This window comes from Corapipo altera, unplaced genomic scaffold, assembly GCF_003945725.1.
Source record: "Corapipo altera isolate COAL_440 unplaced genomic scaffold, ASM394572v1 0, whole genome shotgun sequence".
In the NCBI taxonomy this organism is placed as follows: Eukaryota; Metazoa; Chordata; class Aves; order Passeriformes; family Pipridae; genus Corapipo; species Corapipo altera.
In genome coordinates, this window is record NW_020884872.1 from 41758869 (window position 1) to 41775279 (window position 16411).

General features: G+C 38.6%; 1 protein-coding gene across 1 annotated transcript in view; it reads right to left on the reverse strand.

Annotated features, from left to right (window-relative positions):
* GPC6 (glypican 6) overlaps positions 1–16411 on the reverse strand; it is a 539625-nt gene that overhangs the window by 48295 nt on the left and 474919 nt on the right. Inside the window, exon 7 of the mRNA XM_027645576.1 lies at positions 12807–12836. Coding sequence (XP_027501377.1) covers positions 12807–12836 — 30 coding nt within the window. The remainder of the gene's footprint in view (positions 1–12806; positions 12837–16411) is intronic.

Below are 16411 nucleotides of genomic sequence, written 5' to 3' on the forward strand. Positions count from 1 at the left end.
AGGAGAGAAAACAGGCTCTGTCCATTTTAAACAGAGGTTTAAATTGTAGAGATTGTTTTCAGTTGAACAGGGGTAGAGACATGGGATATTAAAAAATTTCTTTCCTATGTGCTCAAAACTCCTCTGTTTAGACTGTGAAGTTTTCAGTCTGCAAGTCCAAAAAACTCACCTATATGTACATGTTATGTGCTTATATGATACAAAATATATGTATACTTTTATCACATGAAAACACTGAGATAAAGACACCCCAGATACTCCCAATGCTTTGGATTTAATGTAATACCTTGCCCAAAAATAACGCTCCAGCATAGGTGTGGTGTATTGCCAATGAACAGCTTGTATAAACTCCTCAGCAGTAATCTCAAAGGAAAAATATTAATATAGGTAGACATCAACTTCATTTTATAGGAGGGGACACATTAAATATGATTTTTCTTTGGAAAAAATGTCCAAGAGATAGCAGACTTTTTGACTTGCAATAAATGCTATTTACTCATACTGCTTCACATTTTGCAAACATTCAAATGTAGTTTCCTGGGCAAGTTCCTCAGTTTTTGACAATGATTTTGAACAGAAATGTTTTTGAGCAGATTTGAATTTAACTATTTTATATGTGATAAAATGTACATGTATGGTAAAATGAAGTACTCACAGCTTTCCTATTTGTTGAGAAACAAGTACAGGTGGATTTAATCTTAGTGTTAGTCGTTTTCACCTCAACACATCACTTATACACATCTCTATAAGAACAACCAGGAAATCTAGATAAAGTTCTACTAATGAGGAAACACTAGCATTGCTTTTCTTACATTCCATGACAGGTGGTACAGAAAAGAAATGCTTTTGTTTCAAATATGATTTGCACTACTTTCCTTTCGCACAAATCAGCTAAGGTCCATAAGTGAGAAACAACCTGGGTTTTATTTTAACCAGATTCATAGTCCATGAAAAAAATTACTGCTCTGTGACAGTGTAAGAAATCAACCTAATTCCGTGTCAACCTGCTGCTCATACACAAAGAGAGCTCCCTGTGCAGTAAGTGAAGGTTACTCACAGTGTGAAATGCAGAAGTGCCATGGGCTGGCAACTGAGAAACCTTGTGCTTCAGAAAAACAATAATAAGAAAATGTTGTTGAATTTCTCAAGGTGTGTGGTGCATAACAGCCCACAGTGCTTCTTTACTTGGAGGAATATGACTGGATTCAGAGTTGTCTTGCCCCAGAAGGGAGATAATTGCTATAATTAATTAGAGAGGTTAATTTCCATTTTTCATTACCATAGCAAAATTTTATAAACTGTGTTGAATGGAATGGGAGCTTTTATTTCCTGAGGCTGCATATGTAATCATTTTAATTCAACCAACCAGTTGAACCAGCCTATACTGGTCATTACATCTCCTGTCTTCTTTCTGTCATTTTGTAGTTTAATTTCTTCATCAATTCATGCCTTGTTTTACATGTTCTTTCAATTTCTCTGTCTTGAGGCATACAGCAAGCAAACTCATTGGTGCTGGTTGGTTTGCATAGTTTCTATAGTCTTCTTTACAGAATAGCCTAGCCAACATCTAACATCAATCCTACATTATTTATGTTTCAGCTATGCAAAGAGAATACTTCCACACTGGGTATGACTTTAAACTATGTCCTATTTTAAGATAAACCTATTTATTTTCCTCATGCCCTTGCCACATTTGCTGATCAAAGGCACTTACATCTAAACAAGTTTTGTTTCTTACAGATGCTTTGCCTGTCTTATTTTATTCTACAGTAAAACTGCTTGAATTTATAACTCAGCTGAATTTATAACTCAGCTACTGTATGCATGGCTTCATCCTGTGATGGAAATGGTAAAGGGTCAGAACTCCACTATAGCTCAAGAGGAAGGCAAAGCTCTGTCAAAAGAGTTACAAAAAGAAAAGAAAAGAGGGAGACCACAGGTTAAATCATTAAAATCCAGAAGACCCTTACCACTGTGACCGTAACTTCTTCAAGAACTGGCTCACAATATGCAAGAAGACAATCTGAAAGCTTTTATTGAAACAGCAGAAATAGAGAAGAACCAGAAAGGTGCAAAGCAACTCAGCAATCAGTGGACTACTCTAAGAGCAATCCTGCAAGTTTGTCTCTAACGGGGAGTGACATTCTCGAGGACTCTTGCCTGGACTTTGCAGATCTACAGATGTGTTCTGGCTTCTACAGTGCTATGCATCAAAGCAAGGAGATACAGAGCTGTGATTTTTTCTTTTTTAGAGTTGCACTTCAGAACCACCCCAAAGCCAGAGTACTTCATGTTTCTGAACCTTTGAAATCTGCAAAATACAGATGCAATTCTACTTCAACCTGAGATAACGGACTAGGTCAGAAGCTTACTTTACTTTCCTTATATGCTTGTTTGTTTCTAGTCCTGACCAAAACCAGATGAAGAAGAAAAATAAAAGAATTATCTGCCCTATTTGTATCTCCTGCCTGTTTTTCAAAGGAAATATGGTTTGAAAGCCAAGAGTTGGTGTAATCGGGATCTGAATTAATTTCTGACTCAAGTTCTTAGTGCAAAAGCTGTATGTTTGTACAGTTCTTAGATAACCCTTCTTTTCAGGAATTCTAAAAAGAATTGTATAATAAAAAATAAATAAGAAAAATATGCCATGATTTTTTCAATGCACAAAATATTTTAATTTAATCGGATGTGGAAGAAAAGGTAGAATAACTTATTTTATCTGAACTGGATTACCCATCCTTCTTTTATGTTGTTATGCTTCTTGGGTTCAATTATTTTCAGAAGATATAACTTGCCTCACATTATCCCACAGATGGCTTCCAGCCCTTTAAGAAATGTACTATACAAGCCAAATCTCTGTGATGTTTACACTTCCTTTCAAGGTGGTTTTAGCAATTTTACCTCATTTTATTTTCCTACTTAGGAAAACTTGGCAAAATATCAAAAGAAAAATGTGTAGATGAGTGCTTTTCATGTAAACTAGATGGATGCTTAGTACCTTCCCAAGCCAGGCTAACCTTGGGGTTTCTGATTAGCTTGTTGAAATTCAGATTCATTTGATGCCTGTGGATTTTTTCAGGATTAGTACCTCTTCTGATGAAGAGCAAAGTTAGCTCAAACTCTCTTGTACGATGCACCCCAAAGGCTACAACCTGGTGGCTGTGTGGGTGAAAAGCATCTCTTGGCTTTCCTTCTGTATTGATAAGCCTACCCAAGGCTCATGATTTTGGCCTCCCTCCTCTGAATTTGCAGTGGAGCGTAGCAGCTTGCTACCTTGGTGGCAGCCAGCACAATATGCTTAAAACTTTAGAATATATTTACTAGGCTGCAGTGCTATGGTGCCATCCCTTATCATATAGATCAGTAGGTGAGGGGCACTAGGTACCTGCTTGCATTGGCCATACTGTCACGACCTTTCACACCTGAAGCCTACAGGCAAACCAAAAACTCCACATGCAAGGAAAAAGTAAAAACTTTACTGCTTGACCTCTTTGGCTGCGGGGCATAGAAGGAAACAAAACCACACTTTTTGCTCCCAAGCAAAGGCCTCAAGAGTTTTAATGCTCCCTGAACCTGCACCTAAGCCTAGAGCCAATTCCCAGAACTGAAATTCCTAGCCGCCTCGAACCTTCCTGCCTGCATATTTACAACACAGGGAAACAATCTTCTCCTTGGTGTTCCCCTTTTCTCTGAGCTCCAGCACACCCGTGGTGGAAAACCCAGCACCTTTATCTGTTGTTGTACTCCATGAAACAAGTTTTTGATCCCCACATTGGCCCATGAAAATCATATTGTTTTCCTCCTTCACAACTCACCACCTAGCCATAGATGGTTACTGTAAAAGAAAGTAAGTATAGGTTCCTGGAGGCATATGAAAGACCACTAGGACAACTTGATTTTCTTAGGCTGGGCTGACCCCTGTAGGGCTGAGTAGAGAAGAAAAATTTCTATGAGTAAGGAAATATGATACTAGTTATATAAGGAATGGAATGAACCATATGGAATATCAGAATCTTATTTAAATAAACACACTTTCTGAACCAGAAAAAAACATTTAAATACTGGGAATCAAAATTTAAAACACTCCTTGCTCTGACTCATCACCCCATTTTCCTCTATGTATTCCTTTATACCAATATATTATGCCTATGGTTTCTATCTAGCAGACCCTCTCCCTATTTGCATTTAGCTGAACATCAATCTGACTTCTAACAGCTGCCTAAAGATCCATAGTTTGGATTCTTTGCTCCATCTGGTTTCTGCTAACAGGCAAAGCTTGATTAACTTATCCTGATAAGTTACTATGGCAACTTCCACCAGAGCAGCGAGAATAAAGCATTCACAGGTATGTTCTTATTAGTACCCTTTTACCATGACTATGTAATTTAATCCATTTAAATTAAATGATGAATTGTGGAAATGAGCCTTGGAATCCTTGCTGGAAATTTGTCATTAGCCTGGATTATAGTGTGAGTATTACTTTCTTTGTTAGAAAACACTTTAGCAAGCCAACAGCTAGCAGAATAAGGTCAGAAAACCAAATAATATTGCATTCAGAAGAGCAATAAATCCTAAAAAGAACCTTATTGTTGTTACAGCTATTTGTCAATACTGATAGTGGAAAAGGACATTCCTGGCTGTTTTAGGGCATGACTACCTGAAAAAGTGCAAAGCAAACTTGGAAGTGTCTAAGCATTAGACACTCTAGTGATTCAAATGGGGAAAAAATATGTAGGTATGGGTCTAAAGTCAGCTGTGTGGTCAATATGCAACATCTGAGCCCTTCCTGAAAGCACAGTTAGGTCACTTGCCTTTGTTGGAGAGCTTCCAGAATGTTTGTGGCACTTGTATGGGTGGAAAGTTCAGAAACCTATTTGTGTCCTTAGCATGCACTGAGTACCTTCAGAGTATGGCTCATCTCCTGTAGTGAGAGGGTGACCTTGGTTATTTGGTCTGGGAGGCCAGAATTAAATCTTTAGGTGGTTATAAGACACAGAAATATCTTGGTCACATCTTCCTTCCTTCCAATCTCTGTTTCCTCTCTGATAAAGCGAATGGTTGAGAGCAGAGAGAGTGTTATAGCATGGGAATGAATGGCCTTGAAGTGATTACGGTGCCTTGCCATGGGGACACATTAAGAAATACATGACATTGAAGAATATGTCCCTATATATCATTAAATATTTTTTACATTTCTAAAAACGTGTTTGCCAGCCGTGTTATTTCACATTTTAGCAGAGAAATAAATCAGCATTACAACCTGTGGGAAATAGGATTTTTTAAAAGTACATCCACAACTAGCTTGAGGATTCCAGGGGTTTTGTCCCAGAACATTACCAAGTCAATTTGCAGCTGGTCACATTCCCAAGTGAGTTGCTGCACATTTTGCAGGCAGTATTTTTTCTCCAATCCATCCCTCTCATATCTGTCTATATCCATCTGATTTAATGATAAAAGAGATTTTTAAGGGACTTGGTATTGCCACACCAATTTTTATCAAGCAAGGTGTGACTTGAAAAGTATGATGAATCTGGGCCTCTCTCTGCAGGTAGAAAGGAGCTGAGTTATCCATTTTCCATCCGACAATGAAGTTCTTTACCTAGGTGAACTCTAGCTGGCCTGGGAATAAAGATCTGGATGGGATTCAGATAGGAGCTGTTCTCTTTCCTTTCCCAACAATGTAAGCATTATAATCTGGAAGAAATATGTTGCAGATTAAAACAGCCATGGTTTTCCAGTCCCATCACTACACGTGAAAATACTTTGTACTTCATGAAGAGGAGGATATTCCTAGTCCTCGTGAGTCTTGTACCCTGGACAGTATTGCATCTCTACTGCTCTGCACTTGGAAGTGTAATCTGAACTGAATTGCCTAAGTGACAAGGGAAAGACGACGTCAGCTTTCTCTTCTTTCTCTTGTGAGGCAAACAGTTTACAATTCAGACTTTGTTAACTTTGGTATTATGAATATCTTACTTTATAGAAACAGCTGATTAATTTTTCTAGATTATTCCATTCTGTAGTGCAAATGGATGGTTAGAAAATCATATACAGACATTGAGCAATGACTAGGAGTCCTGCATCTTCTACTTCGGAAAAAAAGGTCTGCAAGAAAGATCTTATTAAAATGTTTAAGACAGAAATCTATTTTTAATATGTGTTCAATGCCAAGCACAGGGTGACCCCCCTGTTGCCAAACCAAACGAAGTAGAAATACCATCAAGGTGTATGATAGTAATTTCACAGTCTATCCAGACCTTGAGCTCCATAAAACAGAATCTGTGACTGAAATTCATCTCACATGATGTCAGCAATCATGTCCAAGCTACAAACTCTTCTTCTGCAGCCAATATTGAGAAGCAGGAAATGAGGAGAATCAAACGGAGACTTTTAAAGCAGCTCAGATCAACTGTGTCCTGAAAGTGCCTCTTTCCCTCAGCTGACAGCAAAGAAAACATTATTTGTCTCTAGGGTTAGATATCTCAGTTTGGTCAACTGTATTTTGTCTGAATGAAAGCACAACAGTTAAAGGACTTTTTATGTACAAATTATTTCTAATATTATAAATATTCCCTGATTTTTTTTTTTTAGTGAGATCATGGAAAAGAAAGTTTTTTCATGTTCATTTATTATGCAGTGAATTTTTTTCTAAAAATGACTGATCCTTTTTTCAGCAGAAGAAATGTGTTACTCAAATTCCTGTTATTTCTCCATATATATCACACTTTAATACAATAGCACTGTAGGCATGTTATATTAAAAAACTCAATGCACTCCAAGCAATTAGCTCTTTACTTTAGTTGCTGTAGCAGTTATGTAGGCAACACAGTTATTATTATTTACTGGAAATTTTTATGGGCTCGAATGTTTCAGAATAAAAACCCCTTTCATTCCAGTCTGTTTTCATTTGGTTTCCTATATAGTATTTATGCTGTCCAAGTATATAATAGGAAAGCAAAATTCCCAGCACTTTAAAGCAAAGGCAATTATCCTAGGGACTGTTGAGAGCTGGTTGTGTATCAGCAGCATCGTTTGCTCCCATACAAATGAATAGGAATATCAGGCTCTGGCAGTGTGTTAGCCTTGCCTGAATTTAAAAGCTCTCAGTGTGGGTGCTGACATGTCAGCTGGGTGTCAAAGAACCCACCACGAACAGCAGAGACCTGGAGTTGGGTTCAGTTGTCTGCACACAGATGTCCATTGCCTTTGAAGGCTTTCCCTCTCTTCCACATGCCAATACAGGCATCCAATAGGTCCTGCACCAGAGACCCTCATGTGAAGACTCTAGATGCCTCTCTCTGGACAGCCTGTTACCTCTTAGTCAGTGGAGTCAAGTTGGCAGCTGCCTCATTTTGGTCTAATTTAAGATCTTATGGTAGCTCCTAGATCCCTCATTCAATACAGATATAAATTAATCTCATGCCACTTTGGAGTCCTCTGGAGCATCCAGAAGACTGAAGAACTTCTGTAAGGTCCTTATCACATCTGTTAGCTCTTTGCAGATGTCTAGGTAGTTTAGAGCATCTCGCTTAACACTAGTCACTTGTGTTTCAGCAAATGATTTCTACCTGTCATTCACCACCTTGACTAGCTCCCTATTGTTACCATGGAATATTAACAAATACAGCTTCACAGAGCACCTGTATTAGAGACATTGAATAAGACACAGTGAATTCCATTTCTTATATACCAGAAATGACATTAACATGACATACATTAAGTACAGAAGCAACAAGACCCAAGAAAACCAACAAAGACATGTACATGATGGGAATTTATGATTACTGCCACCAGATCACAAAGCCACCGGAACAAGGTGAAACTGTGAGCATCTAGTCAGCCCCCAGTGAGTAAGTACATGAGTCCTTAATTCTAAGTCTCAGTCACATTCACTTTGGTAATGCTGTTTGTGGAGAAGTCAGGTATTGAATGCTCAGCAGGAGTTAATCTAACTCTCCTCTAGCCCTCTGTATCTAACTCTCCTCTAGCCCTCTGTAAGCTAAGTCTCTTGTCAAGCCTAAAGTTCTTCACAGTTAACAGAGAAACACTGGCATTTCCAGGGAGCTATTCATGCAACCTCTGCCAGATGTCTACACTAGACTGGGAATTACACTCTGAAAATGCCTGTTTTCATAACCAACTGTGGAGTCCATACTACTAAGTCCATAGTACTAATCCTGTAGCTGAAGTTCTTTATTACTGTGTACCTCAGTACTCGCTGGTGTCCAGAATGGGATCTGTTGAAGTGTCTTGCAGGTATTCTCCTATTTTCTACAGTGACTCAGCAACGGGAGTGGTAATAGCTGAGCCACTCATTTTGCCCTAATGTGGAACTGCAAGGCTGCTAGGGTCTACACCCAGACCTGGGATCCAGAAGTGTTGCTGGGTCTGCTCACAGATGCACAGTCTTAGAGTTGTCCTCTATTGATAATGGATAAAATTTGATATGATGAATCCTTGCCTTCTGCCTTCCCCAGTATTATTAATCATCTTGGCTTTCCTATCAGTGAGTGTCTGTAACTAGCAGATCAAGATCCGCTGTTTACATTCAGCTCTGCCTTACAGAAGCATCCTGTATTGCTATTGCAACAACCTAGACTGATACGTTGATGTGATCGAAGGATGGGAGCTAAAAGCAGGAAGAAAATATGGGAAATCTTTCCTAATGCAAAACGTTTGGTTTTGACTAAAGAAGGTTCACAAAAGGGTCACAATTTGTAATGAAGATAAGCCTTTTTATTCCTTGTATTTTACCTCCTCTTTAACCACTAGTAATACACGTAAAAGTCCATAAAGTGCCAATTTCTGTCTGTTACAAGGAAAAATGAATGAGATGTTTGGCTTGGGAAATCAGTTTCAGTCTGCTGTAACCTACTATTTGTTCTTAATGGAGGCCAGCACCGCACACTCCTGTTATGAGTTCACAATATATATGTGTGTTGCAGTCTAACAGAATAAAAGTGTCTCCAAAGGCTGGAGAAAGCTAATTGCCAGTAAAGCATAAAACTTACTTTTCTTTGGAGAGTGAGAATCACCATTTGCAATCAATTCAGAAATTACCCAAGTTTTAATTTCTCTGTTGGCATCCACACTTGTGCACAACTAACTTTGTTGCTGGAAAGACATTTTATGTTCTGTAGTCTCTTGCACAAAAAGGACTCTTTAATTCTCTAGTGCCAAGTGAACTGGTGATATATTACAAATCCATTTTTTATGGGAACTTATAATTTGTTGGTTGTGCTCATCTTAACAATGCAGGAATTTATCACAGTGGAACACTTTTGAGGCATGCAGTCAGTCAATGTTTTTACAGTCATATTACTTGGAAGCATCTAAATTAGCATGGTTTATGCACTGCAAGTGGGGACACAAGCCCTACTACAAGTGCAGAAGATATTTATAAAGTCACTACTTTTCTTTATCATTAACAAGAACATTAGGAATTCACTTTCCTTCTGCACAGATTCATGCAAAGACATGTGAAATGAAATCCGATCTATCTTTCAGCTGAAACAGTAGTGCAAATATATTTCCTGCTTAGGTTCACCTTCCAGAGGCTGGTAATATAAACTTTCTGTAAATTGGAAAAAAACCCTAGTCTTTACTGAGCAGAAGCTAAAACATCAAGTGGAAGGAAGCAGATTTTAATCCAGATTTACAAGGCAGAATTGCCACTAAATAAAAGTTATGCAGCCTTCAAATTAGTTATTTTTGTTCAAGCCATCCTTCTAGGTACCAGATGATACCATGACAATGAGTATGATTAGCAGTATTATAGGAACTATCAATATATTTTATAGACCCAAATCTCCCTTATGCACATCTGATTAACAGAGCCTAACTCCAACACCCAGCATTGCATTTAGACGTCTATAGATTGGAGGTCTGAGCTAATCATCCAAATTCTATTCATACTTAGTGGGAAAAAAGGGCTAACTCAGATTCTTATCTTCTCTAAGTGGGTATCATAAGCAAGATCTGGAGGTGCTGATCTCCATTGACTAGTAAAGAAATGAGGTAATAGCTCAGACTTTGATAGCAACACTAGAAACATTGAAAGCTAGGGGAAATAAATCCCACTTCATGTTCATCTGGTTTGACAGGGCACAGATGTGCAGATTTTAGCCTAGACATCCTGCTTCTCTTTACTGCAGCTTCTCTTTACTGCAGCAGCTAAGTTCAGGAATCACATAATTTCCCAGTGTACAACAACTGAAGCTCCACGACTATGCCATTTCTTCATCTTACTGTTTGCAGACAAGTCTAGTAATTAGGAGTGGATTCTGTCTACATGTTTTTTATTCCCCATCTCTCTAGCAGGGATACATATACCATGCACACCCCTAAGACCCTCCTGGAAATGAAATGATGACTCTCAGTGGGTCTTCACACCCATTAGGTAAAGGAAGTTCAACTAGTTCTAACATGTATGTTTTAGAAGATGTTCAAGTAGGTACTGTGTTCCTTGAGACAAGCAGCACATCACTCTTCAGACAAGGCAGAAACTGCATGGCAATCAAGACAGTGCTTTTTTTGTGACAACTAATTGAGGTAGAGATCTGAAGCAACCACTGTAATAAAGCTCTTTCTTAGTGACCACCTCATGCACATTAGGAATGCAATGCATCAGATACAGCAGCATGCACAACCATTCAGCTGGGAGATGGAATAATATCACCATTTTTAAAAACAGAACTCTGTCAGGTCTCCCAGGAGGGTTCTGACAGCTAGCATCATTCATCTGCCTTTGCCACCTGAAACGGGTATTAACCATGAGGGAAAAAGCGATTCCACAGACTTAACTTACTTGGATATTGCTGTGACACAGAAACAGAGACTAAACAAAACTTGGCACTAAGCAAAGGCTTATTTTTGGAGAACCAACCAAATCCTAACTCTGACACCAAATGACCACAATGAATGTTGCAAAACATATTTATTCATTGAGAGTATTGCATCCAAACAGCTAATAAGAAACAGGACTCTGCCGAAACATGCAAAACATAAAACTGGAGGAGCTGTACATTTTGTTTTACAGGAGTCACCTGCTGATTGATATCACACATCCAAAAGTACAGCATCTAAGGATTGTGGGGGTGTAGCCTGTGAGAAGCCTGTGGGCTCCTAAAACACCTGTGTGAGCCTGTCATCATCATTCTTAAGAATGTGACCCAAACCTCCTGAGTTATGATGAATTTTAAAGGCTCGTTGTTTGTATCTTTCCCTATGGACTCTGGACACAGAAGCTAGTTGGAAAATTAATCTCAGGATTTTAAACTGTCTAAGATTTATACCCACTGGATTTCATTCTAGGGTCTCTTGAGAAAAAAATGTTGAGGATAAACATTCTATCTCAGGAAAATTGTCTTATCACTGCCTATATTTAACAGTTCTAGATTCTGGACTAAATGGATTCTAACAACTGAAACAAAACCTCTACTTTCAGGAATGCCCCAGAGGATTCCCTGGGCAATTCAGATCAGTGTCTGAATACTGTCCTGTTACTTTTAGTCTTCCATAACTAAAATGCAAAGCAGATTTTATTTTTTAAATCATATTTTCTATTTCACGTAGTTTTGGAGCACTGGGAAGGAATTCTTCACAACAGATTTGCTAGGTTACTATCACATTTTTATTATGACAAAAGTCATTACACAATGGAATAAAAAAATTAAAAAGATGACTGAATGGACACTTAAAGTACATCCCACTTTATTCCTAAAAAAGATGGTTCAGGGCATTTTTCTTACAGAAATTGAGACTTTATTTACTGTCACTTTAAGGAAAGCAGGAGGGACTATAAAATAACATTTTCCTACAAAATATGACACGTTATATTCTCCTCCCCAGGGTAAAGTACATGAAAGGTGTTTTTGTTAGACTGGGTGCATGTTATCTATGCAGCCACTATACTGTACTTGAAAGTAAATCACTTGCGAAATGCGACAATTTCTCAGTCACCTTTCTCCATAGTATGCATGTACATTATGTATTATATGGTTAATAGTGCATCAGCTCCCTTGTGGAAAATCAAGAAAGCTTCCATGATCTCCTGAAAGAAAACTTGGAATTATTTTATACATATCCAGCTAGGTTGGGCTGCAGTATGATCTCGGGAGAAATTCCAGCTGAATTAAGACAGCACTGTGCTGTACAGTGATGCCGTAGATACAGAGGTACTTGAGGCGTTATGGCTGTATCAGCATGGTGCTCTCTGTAGGCTAATTAGTCCTGCTACGGATTTGGACTATTAAGTCCAAGCTAATGCATATATGTGTGGTGCTGTGTTCCTGCCTTTCCCTTGGGCTGTGCTGAATGAACCCTGATGAGGAAGGTTTTCTGTCCAAAACCAGGGACCTCTAACAGGCACAAAAACTTACGAAGCTGTAAAGCATAAGGGGATTGGACAGCAGACAATTCTAGGGAGAGAGCCCAGGAAGGCCTGGGAGCTCATTTCCATTGCTCCAGGCACAGGACTCAGAGCTGAATGTCACTGCAGTATCTGCTTTGCTGCACATGCATTTGTGGGGTCTGAGACCATTTGCTGAGGGAATACATACACTCCTTTCTGGGGTGGGGCATCATCCTTGAGGTGAGAAAAAAATGCTGGAAGGCACCAGCTCTGGACACTGGGCAGAATGAAATCAGCCACAATGCAAAATTACGGCAAGAACTGCTAGCACTTTAGCCTACAAGACACACACACAAAGTAAAGATGGTGAAGATGAAACTTAAACAAGTGTTTTGTACAGCATTGTACAAAGACAAATGGGTATGAAGTGAAGAATAAGAATACCAAAGCTTACACCATGTTGCATTGTCCTCCAGATAGTCCTCTGGGAAGCAAGAGGGAAACAGATTCAGGGAACAGAAAAACAAAACAAAACAAAACAAAATAAACCACAGGTTATACCAAACAGGCAACCACAGAGAAGGTAACGAATCTTTATAAGCAGTTGATTTTAAATGAGAAACTTTACATCATGCTTTACACATGAGCAGGTGAGCTCAGCGGTTAAAATTATTTAACTTTTGACAGTTTTTTAATTTACTTATGTTCAGGTGTACTTGCTAGATGCCTAGACTAAGGTTGTCGCTTTGTAGTAGAGGGACATGGAAAGATTTTTCTGAGTTGTTCAAAATGTATACTTTAGGATGAGATGAATTGTTCTTTAGAAATATTTGATTCAATTCAGTTGCCTAAACCCATGCTTAGAAAACTGAAAGAAGGCCTTTATTCTTCTGTATTAACAGTAAAAAATACAGCCATCCAGACTCAAATCTAGACAGTTGGTTATAGGTATCTGCACTATGGATCTCTATACTGAATCAGAAAAGTCCTCATTTTTTCTTCTGTTACAGTCACTAGAGAAATAGGGTGGAATACAGTTATCTAAATATAGGCAAAGCAAGTGGATTTAGTAGCTCTGAGATATTCCATCTTACTTTCAGCCAGGTCTCCTGTGACTTCGCTTTCACCTTTGGACATCTTAAAGACCAAGGCATCTCAAAGAGCACTGGGTGACTATATGCATGTAGCTGAATTTCATCCCGTGGAACATGCAGAGAATGGGTAGGGCTCAGTTCTGTTTTCCCACTTGGATGCCACATAGTGGATATCCTCTAGGATGTTCTATCCAAACTTCAGCTGCCAGTTCAGAAGGGCATAAGCAACCCAAATTACTGTCCTATCTATCAGCTCAATTAGATGTCTTATAAACTCCAAGGCATCTCAGTCTTGCATATCTACATGTGGGTATCGCAATCAAGCCTTTTTTTTACCCAGTCTTTTCCCAGTCTGAGAGAAGTGTCTGTGACATGTGGGGTGAATCACTCCCAAAAAATGTATGTCTTTCTACACTGACTTCAGAGAGAACCTGACTTTTAGGCCCAGTACTGTGAAGATATGATTGAAATGCCTTAGCATAAGTAACTTGAATCGCTTGAGCTGCTGTAGTGTATTCTAGCCAGTTTTCCACTGCTGCTCCAGAAGTATACTGGTCTCTTCTAGTTCTTTGTGCCATATCTGCTGGTCCCATGTTTCAGATACCCTGAGATGTCTCAGATGATGCTTTACATCCATGATTCAATAAGTCTCTCAAGCTCTACATAACTTCCTGAATACATCTGATGCTTTTGAAACCACATATACCACAGCTTTTGGGGTATATTTAATTTTTTTGCATATTTCTTATGATTTATTGTGATCTACTTCTTATTTGTTAAGCCTTACTTGTTACATCTATGACAATAACACAGGGAAACCACTTTCCCTCATTTTGGAACAGAAGAGCTGGATTAATCACATAATTCAGGCAAGGATGAAGGAACACTTTCTCAGATGGGTTCAGTACTGGGTGATTTCAGTGCAGGCTTCTTATCAGGGCTGCTTTGTGCAACATACCTGATAAAATATACTCAACTGAATTAAGCTTAGAAATGGGGTTATGAACAGGAGAAAAAAAAATTGGTTTAGATGTGCTACATTTTTGTATAAGATTGGGATGCAGAGGAAGTATTTTCTAAACTTGGTTTCTTCTCCTGTCAAAGACAGATAAAAGCAGAATTGTTTGTCACTTCTTTTGAGATTTATGTAACTTCATGTTTGGACTTTGCAGTGACAGTTTACAGTTAAGTTGTCTGACTGTTTTATGAATACAAACTCCAGAACAGACTTCTAAAAGCATTAACATAACACTGAACAGTCAGCTGACTTGCAAGAAAAGACTTGTTTCTTATATCTGTAGTAATCAAAAGGATTTTTAACTGTTTGACACTACCATCAAAATACCAATATTGCAGTATATTTATATTAAGTGAGCGATAGAAAATGATCAGCGTGTAGACAGGAAAACTGCTGTGAGTGGAGTTCTCCTTATGTCCTGTTAGTCATGCAAGGGTTAGGAGGACCTAAATGAAGCTGGTCCTCCAAGCTCTGGCTATAGTTAATGAAGAGAGATATGTCATTCAGGGAATGATTCAGCACATGAAACGCTAAGGTTCTTGTGTAGACAAGTTAAGTGGTGTTTCTGTGAGGCAGGAGTGTAGCATTTATATCTTTCTGGATAAAATTACCCAAGAAAGTGTGAGATGCACGCAGCGACCTTTCCCAAGTGCTGCTAAGGGGTTACAGCTTGAAATAAGGCCTTCTGCTCTAATCCACACAAACAACCTTTCCCAGCTCCAGATGAGGTCAGTGGCCATCTCTGAATTGAGGGATTGTTGGTCTCAGCCCAGAAGGAGACAACACATTCATCACTGCCATTTGAAGATATATTTGAAACCAACACTCATCACTAACAGACCATAAATAGTTATTAATTTAAATACTGTCAGCAAGGACAGCAAAGAGGAAATTTGTTTGAACATGTTTAAAAGTAAAAGCAGCAATACTAAACTCTTTGGTTTTTTGTCTGAAATAATGTATGAATAAAACAAATTAAATCATATGGAGATAAGTCCCCTTTTCAAAATCTAGAAATTATCAGGAGTTATAAAGTTTATCTGCATTGACAATTATCTTTCACTGAATTATCTTCCAGTCTTTAAAGGCTGGCTGCTTTATTCAGGATGCTGCTCAGTATTTTGGAAGCTTGTAGTTTAAAAAGAATATTAATGTGCTTAGAAGTATTCTTGTGCCAATATCTCATGTTGCTTAAACCTGCCTCTTTCATTGCAAAAATGCTCCAACTGTTCTTACATCATAGTAATTCAAATTGAACTGTGCTATCAGCCTTCCTTTATATACTCTCTGTCCCATTTCAGCTGTTTGCAACCTTTAGCTTTGACAGAGCATGACTGAAACCTAAAGGCTTTGGTGACTTTTGACTTCACCTTGGCTAATTCTAGATTGAGATCCAGGACTCTGCTATGAGCAATACAGAAGGACTCTGAAGGTTCTCTGAATGTAAAGTGAAAGTATGAAATTGAGAGCTCATCAAATACAGCTTGAGCATTGCCAGTCAGATTTTTAGCCTGAGATTTTACACTCGGCTATGAACCTGCTGTGGTAGAAAGCCCTAAGTTTGCAATGGAGGTAAGCATCTTTTCTGCTTCACCATTTAGGATAACCAGGCTATACTGTCTCCAGAAGAGCAGAGAACTAACAAATGCTGCTTTTTGCTGCTGGGTAATCCCATGCCTTGACTAGAAATGCCATGTTACTTTCCTGTTGAATTGCCATGAAGATTGACAGAATAGAGTAGACAGGATACAGCATAGATAGAAGTGGTTGGAAAGATTGGCACTGTGAAAGACTACTGTGATCATCAAATGAATTTGATGAATGGTGGTGTCCAGAAGATACCCAGATCCTCATCTGAATTAGTATATTTGGGTTCCTGCTCAATGATTTAAGTTGCATATTGGAGAAATCTTTAGACATTTTAGGCTCACGATCAGACAGCAAGAA